This window comes from Pararge aegeria, chromosome 7 (assembly GCF_905163445.1).
Source record: "Pararge aegeria chromosome 7, ilParAegt1.1, whole genome shotgun sequence".
NCBI lineage: Eukaryota > Metazoa > Arthropoda > Insecta > Lepidoptera > Nymphalidae > Pararge > Pararge aegeria.
In genome coordinates this window covers 4086943-4110143 of record NC_053186.1, presented here as the reverse complement: position 1 = coordinate 4110143, position 23201 = coordinate 4086943, and the positions used below count along the sequence as shown (strand labels likewise).

Here is a 23201-nt window from a genome sequence, read left to right as displayed (position 1 = left end):
ATAAAGTATGTTACATATTATTTTTACTCAACTACGATTTAGCCTTTGAATGCAATCTCATTCTGTACAAATTAAACTAGTTTCCAGTTTTTTTTTTTAAATACCAAGTCTAATATTATCCAGTTTATTATTACTTAACATACGTTGTACGCGAACGATTTCGTGGGGGACCGCTAGAAGGTATCTGGTATAATATATAGGTGCTTGCATGACAATATGGGGTAGATGACCGGTCGACGCCCAGGCGGCGCCGGCGCATCCTTACACGGCATATCCTTGGGATTTCTTATTACATTATATTAATATTACCTATTGGAAATGGAATTTGTATAATGTATTCCATTACAAAGATACATTTTTGCATAATGATGTTTTATCGTTCCTCCCTGATGCAGTTCTAAGCGTTGTAGTTTTATTTATTTATTTTGTACCAGAAGGAGTGACAGAATCATTAACAAGAAAATATGTGGACAAGAAAACACTAAATCTATAAAAGATCTCTAACAGTTACTTTAGACAGTGAGAGAAATAGAGACAGAAGGAGAATAGGCACAAAAAACGCTAAGAAAAAAATAGAACATAGCCACCATACAAAACTATTTTCTGTGTTTGTTTTCTTCGCCATTGGTTGCCTAGAAGAAATCGCTATGAAGCGATAAGGCCGCCAAATTGTATACGTTGTTTTGTTATACTTTTTTTTTATGTACTTTTTGTCGTGTGCAATAAAGGTATATTCATTCATTCATTCAAGATAGCGAATGATAAAAAAACGAAAAGGTAAACGAATATACTTATACCTTGTACAAGTGAGTTCACGTATAATTTCTGGAGAGAGATTTCGACTGCGGGGAAGAAGTTCCAGATTTAGCGTTACCACACAATATCGCTTAAAAACCAAATTAGAGAATGTGTTTAACACAATTGCCATACCCCGAGCAGGTTAGCGATGTTACCATGTTAAACTGAAGTATCAATTACCAACAATAGAGATTGCAGTTAAGACATAACTTTGGGTGGAATAAAATTAATTATGAATATTTTTTTTTTCACTAAGCGTTAGCCCTTGATTGCACTCTCTTGCGGATTTGCATATGTGCGGTTTGAATGTAAGCAATCAAAATATCACCTTGAAGGAAAACATCGTGAGGGAACGCATGCCTTAGAGTTCTCCGTAATGTTCTCAAAGGCGTGTGATGTCTACCAATCCGCAGAAGGCCAGCGTGGCCTAAACCCTTCTCATTCGGAGAGTCCTGAGGTCTGCAGAGGGCCAAAAAGGGTTGATGATGATAAATGGAGTGTTATGAATATAAACATGTATATCTCACCGGTATTGGATGGTATTTGTTTAGAACGCGCGGTCGCGAACAGCGCCGCTACCAATACAAAGCTCCACATTTTTCAGTCTGTAACAAGAGAACAATGAGTTAATAATCTGTAATTATAAAGTATAAAGGGCAATACACACTGTGCGTGTAAAGCACGTGTGCGTGACAGCGTGGCGTGCACAGGGTTCTGATCAGGTATGAAAACAGGAAGAGGCCCGTCAACTCATTCATAGTAAGTATATTACATGCGAATCATGTGGCAAGCGAAGACTTCGACTTCACTTTTGGGAAGCCGAGTTAAATTCCCAGAACGCACCCCAAAGTTGTGTGCGTTTTCACCAATTAAATATCACATGATTTAATGGTTAAGGAAAACATCGTGAAAAAACCTGCATGCCTGCGATTTCTCCATAATGTTCTCTCAAGAATGTGTGGAGCTCACCAATCCGCACTGGGTCAGCGTGGTGGACTACGGCCTCAACCCCTCCTCATTGTGGGATAAGACCTGTGCCCTTTAGTGGGCCGGTAATGGCTTGATATGATAATATAGATAACCTATGAGTAGGTATACATTATGATTTATAATAATTAGCTAGCTAGCTGGTATGAAACACCTAGTTTTATTTTATTCTCTTGAAATCTTAAATTAAAAACAGTTGGTCAAATTATAATGCGGTAAGAAGTGGAATCGTGTGCGTTCAGTAATTACTCATTGTGATTGAACCGCTTGACGTCAATTTAATATTAAATACTAATATACTACGACAATACACACTTCGCCATCTAGCCCCAAAGTAAGCGTAGCTTGTGTTATGGGTACTAAGATGGCTGATGAAATTTTTTATGAATTATATACATAAATACTTAGAATGTATACATACAAACACCCAGACACTGAAAAACATACATGCTTATCACACAAACACTTTCCGGAAGTGGGAATCGAACCCACGGCCTTGGGATCAGAAAGCAGGGTCGCTGCAAACTGCGCCAATCGGCCGTCAAATTTGTGGAATTGCTCGGAAAACACTTAAAGCCCGTTTTTACTAAGGACGGACAAGGTGATGCCTAAGTAAGAAACGCCTAATCAAAGAACACTCTTAGGCAAACATTTACCTTCCACCAATCGATCGACCGAATTAATATTTTTTCTCTTAGAACACGATTTACTCGCTCGCAGTCGAAGAGTCGTTCTAGAGTGTCGAAATACTTGAACATCTGAGTAGAATTGACGGCCGATTCCCACAACTGGCAAATGTTTGTGTCATGAACATGAATAGTTTTCAGTGTCTTGGGTGCTTATATGTATATTATAAGTATTTATATATATTATACATAAAAAATATTCATCAGTCATCTTTGTTACCATACACAAGCTACGCCTACCTTGGGGCTCGAGGGCGATGTATGTATTGTCGTAGTACCTATACTTATTTATTCAGGTAGAATTTTGGCAAAATACTTTTATAAAAAAAATTAGGAGTACAGGATTTGCGACATTAAAATTAGTTGAAGGTATAGAGATTAACATGCGAAAACGAATCCTTGAAATCTGAGGCACTGCACAAACACTAATGTTTATTTGTTTGAAAACTTTATTGCACAGAAACATTTTAAACAAAGTAAACAGATGTACAGAAGAAACTTAGAATAGAAAATAGGGCGTGCAAAGGCGCTCTTATCACTAAAGTGTTCTCTTCCAGGCAACCTTTGACGTTAGAAAAGACGAAGGAGCGGGTTGGTGCAGAAATTTAAGGTTAAAATATAGATATTTAAAATATAATGTTGTAGGTTGTATAAAGGAGTCTACACATACAAAGAGAAAGAGTAACACACACCTATACATCCTCCCAAACATTCTCGTTCAGAACATTAGTAGGATTTTTGTGTGTTCTGTTTTTCATGTCAAATGAGGTTTCAGTTAAAGTAGGTAATAACGTCTCTAGGACCAGCGGGCCAGGCTGTGCGTTTATTTCATACCTTTTTGACTCCCTTTGGGGGTGGAATTCCCGTTTTACCCCTAGTTAACACCCTTGTAGGTGGATTTTCAAAAACCTTTCTTAAACTATTCTTCTTCTAACGCGGTCACGTCATAATAGAAACCTAAAGTCAAAACTCCCAAGTTTCTAACCTCAGCGGTTTAAGCTGTGCATTGATATCTTCAGCCAGTCAGGACTTTGAATAGGCAACCTGGGGCGTAGGCGTACAATTGCTGCTTAGCGGCAGAAATAAGCAGGTTGGTAGAACTTCCCCGGACAAGTTCTGTCACAAAAATACTACTTACATACCCTATTATTCTAACCATTAGACCATCAAGGCAGAATGTCTCCATTTCCAATAAGTAGGTCACACTGTAAATATATAATTATTATCTGTTATTATAAAAATGTCGTAACACAACAATTGCTTCGGGCGGTTTACTTATTTAAAACAGGTGTTTAAACTGTGGCGACAGATGCTCCGGATTCCGCTTTACCTACATTAAAATGGGTTCATCTTATATTTGAAAGGTTTGTGTTTGTAGGTACAAAGTGTATACGATGGAGTCCACTAATATATGATCGCGAAATCCCATGCCTTAGACGTCTCGTTAGCTTCCGGCATGCTAAGGTACGTAATAGAATGATGATATCATATTAAATTCCCTTCCCTGCCGTATCTAGTTTGCGTGGGCCCTTACGCTTACACAACAGTTTAATTAACCCGCTGCGAGTGAAGCTAGGTCGTATTGACCCATATGCCCATTAATACCTATATGGCAATTTTTTCCGCCAGCATATTTATTTGGACGTTTGTATATAGCTGTAGCCGTAGCTGTAGCGTACTGGATCCAAGCGGCTCAGAATCGTGGAACTTGGAACTCCCTACAAAAGACCTATGTCCAGCAGTGGACGTCTATCGGTTGATGTGATGATGAAGAAGATGATGATATAGCTGCACGGCTAGCATGGGAATTCTATACTCTCCCACAGTTTTATCGTTTCTCCGGGCACTGATGCACGGGTGGAAATAATATCCAAATAATATACGTGTACCACCACTGCATCAGAGAGGTCAAGAATACGTAATCAGTAATCACAAACCAGTTTTTTCACCACCGTGACACAAATAAACGTCCTTAATTGCAAGTGAAGTGACTTGGAAGCGACCTACTTTCACATTCATCACTTGCTAAGATCATCTCGACACATGTTAAATGACGAATCGCCTTATTTGTTTCACCAGTTTTGACTCAGCAAGTGGCCTTACCTTTAAATGGATATGGTAGATAAAGCCATGGTGATACATCGGTCAAGCGGGTAAAGTTCAGTTTCTTAAGCAATTGCATGTACCTTTGTTCATGTAAATGTTTTTACATGTACCACGTACCTAAACATTAACTCGACTGTGAGATGGTGATAACAAAAAAACCCTGGCTAAGTTTGTTGTGGGCTCTTCTTAGACAAGGGCGCCTTTGGAACCCTCGTAGATTTAGTTTTAAGTTAACAAATGCAGTTATCATCATCACCTAGCATTAGTGTTAACATGTTAAATGTATAAACGCTTCATAAGTGCTACATGAATGTAACATTTTTGAATTTTGTATTTTTTTAAATTTATTTTCTGGTACCGTGCTACCAAGCAATGAGGCATTCGGTAGTCGTACGGTGTCGCGCAGACACCGATGTGGACGATGCGGTATGGGTCAAACGCAACTGCCATTCCCCTGATAGGTTAGCCGACTACCATCGCCACTTACCACCTGGTGAGATTGCAGTCACGGGCTAACTTATAGTGGGTTAAAAAAATCACTTGCTTTAAAGGTGAAGGATACTTGCATGCCTAAGAGTTCTCTATAAAGTTTTCAAAGGCGTGTGAAATCTACACAACATATAACAGGTCTTCTCGCATAATAAGAAGTGTTTAGTAGTCCACCATGCTCGCCAAGTGCGGATTGATGGACTTCACACGCCTTTGAAAACATTATGTAGAACTCTCTAACATGCCGGTTTTCTTTACTTCACCATTAAAGTAAGTGATATTTTAAATTCCTCAAATTAATAACGCACATAGCTTAGAAAAGTTAGAGGTGCGGGCCGAACTCGGCCCAAAAAAAGTGAAGCCCAAGTCCTAACCATAAAGCTGCCACCGCTTCTATTACATCACTTCAATTACCTCAGTACATCGATATGAATCTATGAAGTCGTTGCTTTAGCACTGGAAAAGTTCCAACAGACATTCTAATGTCGACAAAAGTATTATCAACTAGTATTTCATAACAAGTAAGTGTCAATACGAAAGTGCAACCTTTACCGACCGCGCCCGAGTCATATCTACGAGTAAGTAACAGTAGAAAGACGGTTGTACCATTCGCCGAGTATTGCCGAGGTACATTCGGGGTAAAAAAGGTTTTAAACTGACTTTATTCTATAATCAATGCACCGTTTAAGCAAGTGATATTTTAAATTAAAAATTTTTAGCGCACATAACTCCGAAAAGTGCGTGCGAAAAGTCTTTCAAGGTCTTCCAATCTTATACTAGTATATAAAGCTCAAAAGTTCGTTTGTTTGAATGAATGAATGAATGAATGAATACACTTTTATTGTACACCACAGAGAAAATTTACAGAGATACAAATACAACAGCACAATAAGGTAGAACGTACAATTTGGCGGCCTTATCGCTAAATAGCGATCTCTTCCAGGCAACCAAAGGCATACAAGAAAATGTTATAAGACATTTATTTTTTTTTGTTTGTTTACTTGAACGTGATGATCTCAGAAACTACTGGTCGGATTTGAAAAATTATTTCAGTGTTGCTATATATATATGCTATATATATCATTACGCTAAGATATCGCAAAAATCATGTATGACAGCATATGTCCATCTTTTAAGGTTAACTTATACGCAGATGAAGTCGCTAGGACCGCTGATTATTACTATAAAACCTAAGGGCCGCTTAGGTTCAATGATGAATTAATGAATACACTTTTATTGTACACTACATAAACATATAGAAAAATTATAAATAAAAATTTAACAAAAAGTATACAATTTGGCGGCCTTATCGCTACATAGCGATCTCTTCCAGGCAACCAAAGGCGTAAAACACAGCTCAAGAAGAGAGGTAGGTGGTGCATATAAGAAAATATAAATAAATATTTATTTTATATTTTCGTATATACCTATATATACATATATAATGATGTAAATTTCAAATTCAAATTCAAAATTCATTTATTTCAAGAAGGCCTAATATAAGCACTTTTGAAACGTCAAGTCTGTCTGTTTGATGTAGGGGATTGAATTCGGTCCCTCCAAAAGCAAAGCCGAACCTTAGCCCCCTACCATATTTTATAAAAGGATATTTATGTTACAACTAACATTGTTATGAACATAATGTCTTGGATTGTACTTTTTTTGTTGCGAAAATACCTAATAAATTCTTCACGTTAATCATTTGATCAGTCCGCGCGATTAAAAAAAATAAAATGGTAAAAACGTGTCATTGAAGAAAAATTGACGATTCATGGTTATTTTGTGTAATTTCAACTGGAACAACGATATACTTTTTGTGTGTCGCCTTTGATGCGTAATTGATTTTAAAAGCATCTCATGCTTGTGGAATGCAGGAAAACCGAACCAGATGGCGCTCATTCGATACCATTCAAATCGTAGTTAACTTTAAGGCGAACGAATAAATTAACTTAGGCAGAAAATCTCACACTTGGCACTCCTGTGCTATATGGGCTTAGGATATAAGTTGTGCACGCGACTGCACTCGTCCGCGGCCGGTTACACAAGGTTGCGGTGACGTCATCGCGACTGTTTTCGGCCAACGCGACTCTTTCGGTCGCTGTCACTGGAGTGTTCCGTTACAAGCAATGACCATTTTACCGACCACATTTTAGTACAATAAACCCTTCGTTTGCCTTTTTATTAAAACTAATAAATGAGAATTTCAGGCATACCACTAATCGGTTTTTACGTGACATCGTACCGGAACGCTGAATCGCTTGGCGACACATTTTTGTAGGTAGGGTGGTTACTAGTCAAGGCTTGAGAGCCTTCCACCAGAAAAGACGAGAAAAAATTAAGAAATTGTAAATTCCTAAACTGCCCCTGGCGGGTAACGAACCTGGAACCTCGCACTTATAAGACCCACCACTGCGTGAAATGTAGATAAAATAGCCCTTTACCGAATGTTCCATCGCATAGTTTACGAGATAATATAAAAATATACTACAGAGGTCTATGGGCAAGGTATCCGTCTGACCAATATAATTAACACTAGGACATTTAGCTAACGCGGGTGGAACCGCGGGAAACAGCAAGTAAGTAGTAGACCGAAACTAGCCTATTTTACTGTGCGTCCTTTCATCTAACAGTTTTCCAAAAATATAGTCGAAGGAACCGTCCTTGGTTAGGGCGAGAGGGAATGATTAACAAACAAATAAACATTCAGTCACATATTAGATAAAAGCAGGTGTTACATTGTTAGAACGTGAAGGAAGGGCGATATTTGGTGTAAAAATGCTAAACCACCCATGGGTCTTTGTGTTTTCCACGACCGAGAGTAGCTTTTTCAACTAACTCTATTTCAAAAATATTGACTTCCTTGGTTATTATATATTTTTCTTACTTTTTAGTTTCAAGTTTATTTTCAAATTGGAATGAATAAAATGAATGGCATAAAGAAGTTTGTTTTTATTTATATAATCGCACTTATTTTTTATATTTTTTAAGCATATTACTATTACACTAGAAAGCTTGTTTACATTATAAGGCGAAAGAAGATAGTTACAAAAAAATTAGTGTGGAGTTAGAAGCTTGCCTCTACATTAAGATCTGATAACTTTTTGAAAGTGCCAGTCATAGCCTAGCTAGCCTAGCTAGGACTTCGGCTTTATTTTCAGGGGGCCGAATTCGAATCCCAGCAAGCACTTTTACTTTTCAAGTAATGTCCGTTTAAGCAATTAAAAGATCACTTGTTTTACGGTGAAGGAAAACATCGTGAGGAAACCTGAATGCCCAAGCCTCTATAATGTTCTCAAAGGCGTGTGAAGTCCACCGTGAGCGAGAGAGAATTAGTATTGGCAACGATTAACCACTTTATATGCAATTTATATGGCATTCACATATTCCATGATGTAATATAACAAGCACTGCATACCTAAACGACGATTCACATGTAAAAAACCTCAATGGCATGCTTGACTACTGATTCCAAGGTCCTAGGTTACCTGGATAATTAACAGTTGGGGCAATCCATGGCTTGGCATAGTTAGTGATGTAACCAATTCTACGTGACGGAGCAAGGGTCGGGTGCGGAATTATAAGACACGTGTGAATAACAAACTTATATTACGTGGCAGTCAAGAACAGTGTCCCTGGCAAACGTCCCACGCATTGGAAACGATAGCTGGAAGCACGTCCACATTTTTCAAGCGAAGGGTCGCTGATTCCACGCAAATATAAGCGACCCATCGCTTGAAAAATGCCGTGAACAGAGAAGCTAACAAACTATTGCTTGACACGTTTGCGTCGAAAAGTTGCATGACCTAAAGCTCGTGCAAGCAGAATGCCCCAATATAAGGTATTTGCAAGACGCTTGAACATTTGCAGAAAAGTGGAACCTTTCGACACAAACGTTTCAAAGCGATCGATGGCTCGTCTGTGATCCGTTGATACAATTCAAATATTACTGGTGCTACAACGGTGATGGCCAACATCGTGAGGAAACTTGCATACCTGAGAGTTCTCCATAATGTTCTCAAAGGTGTATGAAGTCCACCGATCCGCACTGGACTAGCGTGATGGACAACGGCCTTAAACCCTTCTCACTGTGGAAGGAGACCCGTGGCCTGTAGTGGGCCAGTAATGTAAGTAGTTGATATGATGAAGTAAATACTTCATTATAACAACCCAAATGTATATTATTCATAAAAATATTCATCAGTCTTATTAGTATCTACCCATAACACAAGCGACGCTAACTATGGGGCACGATGGCGATGTGTGTATTGTCCTAGTATATTTATTTTATTTTTATTTAATCAAGAGGCTAGGGCTCTGGGGCATGCTGGGATTTGAACTCGGTCCTCCGACAGTGGAAGCGAAGTTCTAACCACTATCCTATCACCGCTTCTACAACAGTATATAGCCCATGACAAATTACAGCATCTAAACAATCTGAGGAACCAAATAAACCAATATTGGCCGCTCGAAACTATTAAGTTACATAATCCGTCCATATTGGTCGTATACACGCACCGCCGCCGATGCGTATCGGTATTGACCTTCTTTTCACAGCACGACAAGTTTAAAACTAATTGCATTTATCTCTACGACAATAGTGTAACAGACACAACACTAAACTACCTCGTTGGCAGTGGCTCGCACTTCTTACATGCACGAAAGTACTGTCTACCCCAAAATTCATATATAACTCGTATAGGAGGAGAACTTTTGCCGTTTTATGCAATTTTCCTAGTGTATGCATACCCTGGTGTGAAAACCAGTGAACGCAACTGCTAGTCTAGACGTTAGCATGTTCGCTTGCAGATCATTAGTTTGATATCCGCGTCGGGCAATGAATAGTACCTATTGCCGGTTTACTAGCCCGGTTTTTCAAAATTGGCGGTTATTCACCCCCGTGCCTCGGAAAGCACGTAAATCTGTCTGTCCGGCGCCTGATCTTTTTCCGGTCGTGTTGGATGTACCGTCCCATCGGACTATGAATGTGAGGGAATAGAGAGAGCACCTGTGTTTCCGCACACACTTGTACGCAATATTCTCTCCCGCGTAGTTGGAAAATCTCTCTGGATACTGACCGCCGTGGCCGAAATCGGTCAGTGAGACCTTTTTTGTTTTTGTTTTGTTATTTAAACTAGATATGCCCAATATTTTATTAGCTACGTAATACATAAATTGTATTATGTAGCTAATAAATTATTTTTTTGCCGAAATTTCTTAGATTGAAATGTAGACTTTGTCCCAACGATGCAAGAGCTTTTACCGCCAAAGACGGTTCTTGGACTACAAATATTTAATCTAACATAGTTTTAGTAACTACAATAATAACTACTACTAGTGTTGCCCAAATTCAGTCTTGGTCTTGCAGTCTTGGTCTTGTTCTTGCGTTTTTGCAAGACCAAGACCAAGAACAAGACCGCGTATTTTTAGCAAGACCAAGACCAAGACTGACCGTGCAAGACTTGAGCAAGAACAAGACATAGCCTGCAAGACTCTTGCGTCTTGCAGCTAGGACTTAGCGCTATTTCACGGAGTAGTTAGGTGTAACAGTTCGGTGTATAGGTAGGTAGGTACGCTTAGGAATTCTATGAGACGCAAAAAACTATATCAAAGAATATGAAAAACTGGACCTATGCGCATTACGACTAATACCATAAACATAGCGAATAAAAAAATATCTATTAAAATCAAATTGAGTGCATGCATAGTTATGTTTTAACCATCGGCACTTTGATAATGCGGCATAAAAGGTTTTGTACTTACTTCTCAAAGAAATTTGCCGCTTTTCGGAAGTACATGGTTATGATACACGCGCCGGCGGCTTCTTTTGAAATCTAAAACAATCGTTGCCGCCGCGCCGAAATCATAACATTTGACACTATTCATGCAAAATAATTTCGAATTTTAAGAGTACCTACAGGTGTTCCAAAGAATAAATAAGAGTGCTTAGAATGAAAATGAATACATTATACTGATCACGCAAGTAGTATTATGATTAGGATAAAATGGTGAGGATAGGTAGTAGATGTCATAATAATTCATTCTAGTAAGTAATTATAATATTGATTACTTATATGGTTTTAAACTAATTACTTAGGTACTATTATTGTACATTTAGTCATTATATTTCTTAAGTTTTTACAAGAAAAAATAGCAAAAAAGTGTTCGAATATCTCTGAGAGAGATGATGAGAGTAAGTATTTACTAGCTGTGCCCGCGACTTCGTCCACGAGGAATAGTAACTTTGGAGGTATAGTGACGTTCAGGATTTATTTATTTATTTTAAAACTTCTGTCATCAAACATACAAACGAACTCTTCAGCTTTATAATATTAGTATAGATGCACGCCAAAACATTCACTTATATGTAAAGAATAGTGATTGGCACTAATTCTTTACATATATTTTATTCACGGGTCGCGTCTGTACAAGTAGGTAATATTTAGTGTGTGTTTGTACGCCGCACGCGGCATCGTTCGATTTGCGGCGGCATCCTTTTCATAGAGCCGGCACGTGGCGAGGCGGCGCGGTAAAAAGCAAGGAAACGTACTATAAATGAAGGAATTATTTTAATTCCAGTCATTTCCAATTGAGCTGTGCTTCGATTCTAACTTAATAATTGTTTTTACTAATTCTCGTTGTTTTCTAAAAACGTATCACGTGTACAATTTAATATGAGTGACGAAGATTCAAATTATTCTAGTCCGAGTAACGAGAGTTTGAGTCACAGATCTAAAAGACCCAAAAGCAAATTTGAGGAGTTTTTCGAAATAATTCATGCATCCCAAACTGCCTTGTGTAAATTGTGCCAACATAAAAAGATTGAAATAAAAATGAAAAACAGAAACTCTTCAGGCTTAAGGAAACATCTAATGTCTTTCCACAAAAAGGAATCAGAAATATTTCTTCCTGTTAAACCAAAATTAAGTGGAGATATCACAAGCTTTTTAGTAACCGCTGGAAGAAGTGGACAGGTAAGAATATTTTTTTAACAGTTAAAAGAATTTTAACTCCGCGTAGCTATTCATGCGATACTTTCAAAAACGCCATTAACTTACGTAAGTATTTTTGAGTTAGTGGTGTTTTCATCTAGGGGTGCGACATATTAAGTATGTAATTATCGTCTTAAATATTTTTTATAAACACCCATATTTTCATTTAATCGGCCAGTAACAACTAAGTACTTTATTTTGGTAAATTACAGTACAGTGCAACCTTAATATAACAAATATCAATTTAACGATTTTCTCGATTTAACAACAACAAACCTCCTCCTCTTATACGCTCAAACCTAGTATGTTTTAAATAATAACACAAGATTTATTGTTTTGTTTCAGTCGGATAACAGCAGTGACAACATCACGACAGCTACAGTTGATTGGGTGGTGAAAAAATATCTTCCCTTCTCATTTTTCGATGACGAAGCTACACAAGTATATTTTCGACGTATTTGCCCTAATATGGTGTTTCCTAAAAGGTCTACACTTAGAAGGAAAGTCAAAGAGCGATTTGAAGAGCTCCAATTGAATCTCAAGGAACGACTTCAACCATTATCATCTAAAATGTCGTTTACCATTGATGGGTGGACGTCAATTGCTGGTAGGAGTTACTACGGGGTTACTATTCATTATATAGACAACGAATGGAAGTATCGATCTGTAGTTCTTGATTTTATACCATCACGCGGTCGACATACTGGGGAAGATATTGCAACGATTTTCCATGAATGTTTATTGGAATATGGCATAATTGATAAAATACAAGGTATCACGGTCGACAACGCAACTGCAAATACCAAATTTATGTATGAACTGGGCAAACAGCTGCCGCCACACTTTGATTCAGACAATCAACATTTCCGGTGCTTTGCTCACATTTTAAACCTTGGTGTACAAGATTTATTAAAGACCTTAGCATTACACTGTGAGTCTGACACTAACGCGCAAGATCAGCAGTACGAAGACTATGCAGACGAAACTGAGGATGAGGAAGATGAAGAATCTGCACCAAATATTGCTGACTCGCGTACATCTGTAACAAAGTTACGCAGTATTTCCAGTAAAATAAAAAGAAGTGAGATAGTGAAGAAGAAGTTTCAGTCTGCTTGTGAAGCAGCTGGCGTGCCATCAAATCTAAATGCCATTCTTGACTGTCCAACGAGATGGAATTCCACACATGATATGATTGGATTTGGTTTAAAAGTGAGAGCGGGCATTGACATATTGTGCAGTTCTGTCACCGAATTGAATGATTTTCAAATCACAGCTAATGAATGGCAGGTACTCGAAAAATTACATAAATTTCTAATAAACTTTAAACTTTTAAGTACAAAACTTGGTGGAGACAAATATGTTACGTTACCGCTAGTCATTGTATCATTTAATCTCTTGCTAGATAAAATTGAATCCATGGTAAAACAGTTAGATGAGAAACCTAATCGATCTAAAGTGGATGAAAGGCTCATTCTAGCTTTCCAAGCAGCTCGAGACAAAATGCTTAAACATTACAAGAAGAGCAACTGGATTTATTGTACTTCTTTAATTTTAGACCCAAGGCATAAGGCTCAGACTTTTGACCTGACAATGTGGGGGAAGCAACTTAAAACAGAAAGTCTGCGCAAGTTCAATGAACTTTATGAAGAATATAAAAGTCTACACTCACTGAACAAATCTCTGGAATTACCAGAAAAAGACAATAAAGTATGTGATGAAGATGAAGACGTAATAGACTTTGATAAACTCTATGAATGTCCCTCGACGTCATCTGGATCTTGTCTTCAAGGCTTAGTGATAGATGAGTTGGAGGAGTACCTGAGAAAACCAAGAACTGCCAGCTCGGAAGACATTTTAGATTGGTGGAGGACGCATGAGACAGAGTATCCGATTTTATCGAAAATGGCCCGTGATTTTCTCTCAATACCTGCAACTTCAGTACCTGCTGAGAGGTTATTTTCTAAAGCATCATTAGTAATTAGAAAACATAGAAATAGGTTAAGTGATGAGTCAGCCAGATGGTTACTTTGTATTAATTCTTGGTCAAAAGAATTGATATAAAGTATCATAACCTAATGATAAAGCTGTTGATTTGTGTTGTATTTTATTTTTTATTCAAATAAATGATAAATCGTAAAACTCTTTTATTAAATTTCTTATAAGTTGAGGGTTCAATCTCTTTCTAGACAGATAAGTATTGTTCTTTAAAATACAGTCAAGTTATTGTAATTAATTTGTTTTTTTACATGTTTTAGCAAATGTAAGCTTATAAATCATAAATGTTTATTAAGAAACAGTTACTTCCATGGAAAACGACATATAGGTCAGTTGATTTTTCGAATTTCTTATCAAATCTTCAGTTATTTATTAATCTGCTTGATCTTTACTATGGCTATGTTAATTCAAGCTCACAATGTTCCAATTCTAATACGTTTTTCTAAGATTTAAAGTAAACTTTAATAAATAGTAATAGACTAATAGGTAATTGCAAGACTTGCAAGACTCTTGCTGCAAGACCAAGACCAAGACCAAGACTGGGAGCGCAAGACCAAAACCAAGACCAAGACCAGGTGTATTGGCGCAAGACCAAGACCAAGACTGGCTAAGTCTCGTCTTGTTCTTGCATTTGGGCAACACTAACTACTACCTAAACTAATAACTAATCAAAACAGTTTATGGTATTTAGAATTTAGTGATGTAAATTTAGATTTTAATGTTAACCTTTATTTGTTTTCAATTTATTTTTTATTCCACTAAGTACAAGTTAGCCCTTGACTGCAATTTCTAAGATGGTAGCATACCCCTAATCGGTTTCTACGCGATATCGCACCGGAACACTAAATCGCTAAGCGCACATCCTCAGAAGAGCATCTCCTTTACTACGACTTTACGATAAATAATTTCATTGTAATGTCAACACCTCCTTAATTTTCATAATATATCATGGATTTCCGCAAACGCCTGCTTCTATCAAATATTGCAACGCTGTTTGTTACTTAGCCATGGTTTTAAGATGCAACACTTACCCACTATCAACATTCTCATCAGTTGAACATTTAAAACGCTGCATTTATGTAACGATCTTGTAACACCGTGGTGTCGGACTTATCCGCGCCTTACAAAACATGGCGACTCCAATTTCACAATGCTCCCACCAGACAAAGGCCTATGTGAATGAAATGAATGTTTTCGCAAAGTTCACGAAGGCTGCATAGACCTATATGAGTGGTTATCGACAAGAAATTAATTTACATTCTCATAAAAGTAACGTTGGTTTATAGTCTTCTTGCTGTCCGGGACTTCTTTTTTCGTTTTTTTGTTTTTAAAGAATCCCATAGGAACCGTTTATTTGAGAGATACGTTGCATTCAATTTAGGTGTAGTTCTACAGATATTTTTAGGTTGTGTATTCTTGTAAAAAAATTGGGCGTGGTTTTTAAAAATAGCTTTTGATAAAGAACGGTATTTTTAGTTTACTACTGAAATTTTTCAGACTCGCGGTAACTTCTTAATTAAATGTCCGATTGGAATTCATTAAAAGTATTTCACAGTTTAAACCTAAATAATAAATAGTTTTTTCATCGAGGGGATGATATAACTATTTATTTAAATAAAAATATATACTGCGATGTGAATGTACCCACTTTTGTAATTTGCGGCGCTTTAAACAAATATTAGAATATAAAACAGCTTTTATATCAGCATTTTCAACATAACTATGATAGTTAAATATATTACCTCTGGTTTTTTAAAGTAATAATGAGAACTTCAATTATGTAATACAAAGTTTTATGTATCACCAATAGTCATTACAGCGCAGTCATAAATTTTATAGGCAAAATTTTGCTACATACTTTTTAATAAGGATCTAAAATTTTTGAAAATAAATTATAGACTATGTAACGTAATATAATGAAAGCCACAAAGATCCGGCTAGTTAAAGCACTGATATTCCCCATATTTTTCTACGCTTCGGAGACGTGGACCCTGAGGGAGACTGAGAAGAGAAGAATAGATCCTCCTGAGATGTGGTGCTAGAGGTGAATGTTGGGAGTGACCTGGAACATGTTCCGTACTAATTAATCAATTTTTGACGAACTCAGCATTAAACAGCGCCTTTCTTCTGCAGTTCAAACGCGAATTCTCAGTTTCTTCGGTCACGTGTCCAGGCGTAATGACGTGTCCATTGAGCGTCTTGTGATACAAGGGAAAGTAGAAGGTACCAGAGCACGACCAGTCTGTCAAGACTGTAACGCTTATATTTAGCTTTCTTCAGGCGAATAAATTGTTATAATCAGTCCAATACTTTCAGAGCTTTTTTCATAAAAGATAGAGCAATGATTGTCAAATTGTAAAATGATGTTGGAAAAGAGCAACTGCTGAGTTTCTTGCCACTTCTCTTAGAGAGTACGTACTTACGTGGTAGAGTACATGCTTGACGTTTCTGAAGTGCTTATAGGCCTAGGTGAAATAAATTAAAGCGTTACTATCTTTATAATGTTTAACAGCAACAGTCCATCCGAAACAACATTATTATACCGCTTGCATCCAGCGGTTCTCTGCAAATTGAAATAGTTTCGGCCTCATCATCAGCCTAACCAACTTATACTCTCTCACAGGAGACAGCTATATAGATCTAAGATCCCGCTTACTAGATATACGGTTTTACTTACCGGGTTCGTCAAGAATCAAGTATTCTGCAAGATTTCATGTTGAAAAAATTAATGTGTGTCTAGGAACGCCTCCCGATTTGTAAAGAGCAATTATCAGTAAAACAAGTTTGACAATAAACCAACGCGGTTAAACATTAAATCATTTCCTTTCAATACTAATATTATAAAACTAGCAAACTACTTGTAAATATTAGCTATTACCTGTTGTGTTCCCGCTACTTCAAGTCTATTCTCTATGTCAATTCCATCTGTTTGTAGTGACTTTTTGCCCGAAAAACGGGCGACCCTTTACCTAGTTTTTTACGTACACTAAGAGGAGTTATTAATTTAATAACTTTAAAATACATATGAAACGGAACCGACAGGATTTTCATCTATTACTCTAGGGTAATCGCGGCCTGAGAGCTTTAGCCAATTAAGCTACGGCTCTGCTACCGTCGGTGCCGAAATTAGTTTTTGTCTTGTACATCAGTCTTATATCATCATCGTCATCATCATATTAACCCATTACCGGCCAGCTACAGGGTACAGATCTCCTCCCACAATGAGAAGGGGTTAAGGCCCTAGTCCACCACGCTAGCCCAGTGCGGATCGGTGGACACAACACACCATTGAGAAAGTTGTGTAGAACTCTTAGGCATGCCGATTTCCTCACGATGTTTATCTTCACCTTTGAAGCAAGTGATATTTCAAGTACTTAAAACGCACATAACTCAAAAATTTGGTGGCTACCACAGTTTCCTCTCAAAACAACACACCAGTCTTATAGCATCGACTATATTTATGGTATAAATGGTATTGGGCAAAGACGACCCTGAATTTATAAATTCAGCGTTGATAGACCCCTAACTTAAGATGTACAAATAACATAAAAAAATTGCAGGGAGCTGCTGAATACAGACGTAAGCAAGGCCTTGGAATTTCGCAACACCTACAATACCAGACCTACCATGTCCAGCTTTCTTTGATATAATGATATATATGCTCTAATTTTTAATTTCAGTTTATCTGTGCTAAAATTTTATCATGATTGTGGCAGTCCTGTCAACGAATATAGTTATTAAACAATCAGACACAGTTTCACATCATATTCTTAGTGTCAATATATTAATTAGTACCTATAGACTGTCTTAAATCACAAACTTACCTACTTTAGTTATTTCTGTAAGTGTTTAAAAATGTATCTCAACTTTAAGGTTTAATTAAGCATAATTTTGTAGGCGGTTATACTTTCATACAACCAACCTTGGAATTAAAAGGTAATGCGAAACGTGACTCAAACGGTCTACAACTCTACACCTTCTCTATGGTGCATGTTACAACATTGACAAATTTACAGCACACAGAGCAAAAAAAAACGTTTACCACAGTACCTTTAGACCGTGGATTTGTTAAGTTGAAATTTCAAACAATCGACAAAGCCCTATTTTTCCGCTTTGAAGGGATAGATTTAAAAAAATCATTTCTTTCGGTTTGCCAAATGAAGTTCGTTGGTCCGATTGTTTGATTATATAAATTTAAAAAAAAGCGGAGGTTTCAAAGACTTTTTAAGTTTACGGTTACGTTTACTTTTTAAGTTTACGGTTACGTTTAAGTTTATAACCATATTATCGCCATCATATCACTACCGTGTAATTCTCATGTACGCATCAAAAGTGCCACCTATGAGTAGTTCAATAAAGATAATTTAGACTTTGAATTTTTTGACTTCGAAAGACATTGCACATAAATGCAAGTGCGCAAGTGCACAATACGAAGGTTTCTAAGATTCCAAAATAAATAGAAAAATAGGGAAAAAGGAAGGCAAAGGTTTTAAAGACGCCATAGGCAAATAATAACACAATTTTTCTATCATTTTTCCAGCGAGGGGGCAGATGCAAAGAGATCAATCAATATAATTGTTAAGAATATAAATTCACAAAAGGTTCTAAGATGGAAACGTGTTTCTAAACGTTCCGCTATGTAATTTTAATGGAAGGAAATTAGAGACGTACAAATTTTTATTTTTTATTTGAATCTTGAACAACTTTCAAACAGCGAATAAGCAGATTTTTGCGTACAGATTATAAATAATTAATTTCAAGCTTAGAACATTTTTGTGATTATATTCTGTAAGTTTAAAAACGAGCAAGCATAAGAAAATGCATTGATGCATGATATTTCTAATAGCCACAGATCAACTGATTTTCATAATCACAGATCAACTGATAATTATAAGGAACAAAAACTTATTTCCTTCCGATAAACCTGAAATATAACTTCATATGCATTCGCTAAGCATTACATAAGCAGACTTGTATAACAATTGACACATACCTACTAAGGTCGTATACCTACGAAGGCTACTTCTAAAGGTCTACATCACCATTGCAGCTTGAACCTTTGTAAAATGTTGATTGTTATACCGAACAGACCATTTTATATTGGGGATGTTCTATGCATCCAAAGTGGACCATCTATTATTTCTAGACACCTCCTATCCCAGGTGTTTATAGAGTACAGGGATCATTTTAAACTGGTGATATCTATGAATGCACCAGATTTATTACGTGTATAAACCAATATTAATAGAAACACGGTGAAGATGAAAATACTTATATATATAGGCCATTTATGCTGGCGATTTTAGTGTGGAGCCATAACTAGTTCTGTCCATTTTAGGGTGACACGTGCTAATCTTGTTAAGGTTATGTAGTTTAAATGAAATTGTTCTCCGATACCGATCCAAGCGTGTGTCCGAAGTTGTAAGTATGGTATCTTTGACTTTGTCTTAAATTAACTAAAGCCGCTTTCTTATTACTATAGAAATGAATTAATATGGCCTATGTTAAATTAGCTTCGTTTATATTAAGTAATAAGTACCAATAAATTGAGAGACGAATACATTGAACGAGTATATAATAGTAAAATTGAATTTAGCTTAGTCTAATGGCGAAGTGTACTTATCTTAATATATATAAATCTCCTGTCACGATGTTTGTCCGCGATGGACTCTTAAACTAATTAACCGATTTTAAATTAAATTGGCACTCCGTGAGCAGTCTGGTCCGACTTAAGAGATAGGGTAGCTTAGATCTTTAATTATAAGATCTTTAATTTTTTGTCTATAATTAATTGACAGTCACATGTTATATATATATACTACTATACTCATTTAAGGCTTAGCGATACTGAATACTTTAAAAACAAAATCAAACGCAGACGAAGTCGCGGGCAACAGCTAGTTTATTATAGAAAATTAAGTTTCCTATGTGAGTGACTTAGGTCTTTTTATGGAAATAAATGTCTTTAAATCTAATATATACTTTATCGCTGGAAAGAACAACATACGAGTAGAATCAGCAAATTAACGTTTTTGCATAACGTACCTAGAAGGTCAGAAGCCGGTTTTATAAACTAAGATTTATGCCGGTATATAAAATTATCATCTTGTTTTTCTTCCTTATGTTTTCTTGTGATATAAAGTAGTCACGAGATTAGTTATGACTTTGGCTATAAAATTATTATTGAAATCTTCTCGCACTCTGTTTCGTCATCATTCTTATTAGACAAGCAGTTACCCGCGCTTTCAGCCGTGTCAAGCGTAAGGGAATGTAGTCGAAAGCTGTAGTCGGGAATGTTCTTAGCGATTTTTGATGAAAATCGGTCCAAGATGGTCGCCACCACAAAATGGTAAATAACATTTTTTTTTCACAACTCAATATGGGTATGAAATGAAAGGACTTTTTTTTATTCCAATACAGGTTTGCTTATCGTATCTTGATGAAGTTGCCAAGGTACTGCAGCGCGTCGGACATGTTCGCTAGGTCCAGAGTACCGGATAGGATCGCGAATAGCAACATTTTGGAGTCGTTTGCGAGCCTCCGATAATGAAATCCTAAGCACGTTGGCAGAGGGTCTGCACTGCTCGATTTTCAAGCACTGGCTTTCGGTGCACCGTGAGGCAAATAGAAAGATAGATTTTGTAAAGGTGAAAATAAACTGTAGTGATTTTGTAAAGGTTAGGTATAAGAAAACCCATAAACTATGACGAACTATGTAATTAATAATTATTATTATGACGGACGTGAGTTTGCAATATTTATTGCAATACTGTTACTTATTATTATTATTTTGTTATTTAATTTATCTTTTATATTCTAATAACTGGGTTTATACCTTTCAATAAAGATTATTATTATTATTATTATTATTAGCCATTGACTGCAATCTCACCTGGTGGTAAGTTATAATGCAGTCAAAGATGGTAGCGGGCTAACCTGTTAGGGCGTACCTATGGTAGTAATACCCCTAATTGGTTTGTACACGACATCGCACCGGAACACTAAATCGCTTAGCGGCACGTCTTTGTCTGAAGGGTGGTAACTAGCCACAGCCAAAGCCTTCCAGACCAGACCAGAGTAAATGAAAAAATTATATATTCCCAAATTACCCCTGCCGGGAATCAAATCCTAGAACTCCTGCTTAAATTAATAGAGCTCAACATTGTCGTCGGAGGTCGCCAAAAACTTCACTAGACTAGTAGAATAATGTACACTATATTGTAAGTCGGTGGTTGTTCAAATTTTTCATTTATATATTACTAGCTGTTGCCCGCGACTTCGTCTGCGTTTGATTTTGTTTTTTTTAATGTCGCATTCAATTTAGTTGTAGTTCTAAAAAAAATTAAAGTATTCAGTATAGCTAAGCCTTAAATGAGGGGTTTGCTGCTGTCCGCTGTAGAGTTTTGTCCTCTATCTCCAACAGCGTTCATCAGATCTACACAAAGTTGGGCAAAATTAAACACATATTATAATATGTACATCTATAGTACAAAAATAATTATTTAAATCGGTTATAATTTGTCGGAGTTATGGTGTAAAATCGTCAAACACTTTTATACCCTCTCCCAAAGGAACCTAGCTTAATGTCGGGATAAAAAGTATTCTACTTCTCACATTTCCAAGAATATGTGTAGAAAGTTTCATGAGGATCGGTTAAGTAGTTTTTGCGTGAAAGAGTTACAAACAAACTTACATTGACATTTATAATATTAGTAGGTATAGGGATCTTTTATAGCAATATAAATGACACAGCAAACAAATTGCTGATCGTAACTGATGGTAACTGGTGAACCATCGTCTATAAGATACTATACTACTATACCATACTATACTTCGTTGGGCATGCAAGGGACACGAACACAGCGATGCAACTTGACGCCAGAAATAAGCATGGCCGTGGTACTTCCCCGAACGAGCTCTGTCACAAAATATACGAATCATTTCAATAAATTACGTGATACGTAAGAATGATGAATAAACGGATGCTAGAGTAGAAGAAATCGGCTTCTCATTAGTATTACGTTAACAAAATATTAGTGAAACGATATGTAAATACCCAATATTTTGTGGACTGACCGGCGATTCGAATCCTCGTAATTTGTAATTAAACATGCTAAGTGTTTACTTATGACAATCCTATTGAAGATAATAGATCGACACGCGCGTCGGAGCACACGATATTAATTTCGCATATAATGTTTGGGCTGTATCTGATTTCATGGCAGTTTACTCAAAAACTATTAGGTTTTTAGTTTCACACATAAGTCTCAGAGACCGTACATAATGTATTTCTAAAGCCGGTGAAGTATTATTTCGGTTCACATGTACACTTTTTATATAACAGTCACACATGAAGCGAAAGCTTATATAAATGTCCTATTATAGTATAAAGTATTACGAGTACGTACACGATAAAGAAGCTTGAGATTACTGATTCTCCTGTCGTGGAGTATAGAAAATTAAGTATAATTTTCATTATAAATAATTTTTTATTTAATGTACCAGAACATTATGTATCAGAGGTTATTTAAATATTTAATTTAACTTTTTTTTTTTGACAATACACACATCATCATCTAGCGTACCCAAAGTAAGCGTAGCGTGTGTGATGGGTACGTAGATAGCTAATGAATATTTTTATGAATACTTATAATAGACAGTTAAACATCCAGACACTGAAAAACATGCATGTTCATCACACAAACATTTTCCAGTTGTGGGAATCGAACCCACGGCCTTGGGCTCAGAAAGCAGGATCACTGCCCACTGCGTCAGTCGGCCGACGTTATAATTATTAAGAAACGTGATATAACGCTGTCGAAAATACACCGCGTTACTTATCCGACATTTAACGTAGCTAGTTGGAATACAAATCTATCCCAATGTTATACCTAAGTTCTAGAATAAGGCCCGTTTAGTTTTATAATTATACTAGCTCTTACCCGCGACTTCGTCTGCGTTTGATTTTGTTTTTAAAGTATTCAGTATCGCTAAGCCTTAAATGAGTATAGTAGTATATATATAAAACATGTGACTGTAAATTAATTATAGAAAAATAATTTGCAATAAAATAAAATTGCGACTATAATTAAAGATCTATGCTATCCTATCTCTTAAGTTGGACCAGACTGCTCACGGTGTGCCAATTTAA

At 36.6% G+C, this 23201-nt stretch overlaps 1 protein-coding gene across 1 annotated transcript in view; it reads right to left on the bottom strand.

Moving 5' to 3' along the window:
* Positions 1 to 23201, bottom strand: part of LOC120625316 — a 67318-nt gene that overhangs the window by 27982 nt on the left and 16135 nt on the right. Inside the window, exon 2 of the mRNA XM_039892350.1 lies at positions 1326 to 1403. Within this exon, the coding sequence (XP_039748284.1) occupies positions 1326 to 1395 (70 nt within the window). The 5' untranslated portion in view covers positions 1396 to 1403. The remainder of the gene's footprint in view (positions 1 to 1325; positions 1404 to 23201) is intronic.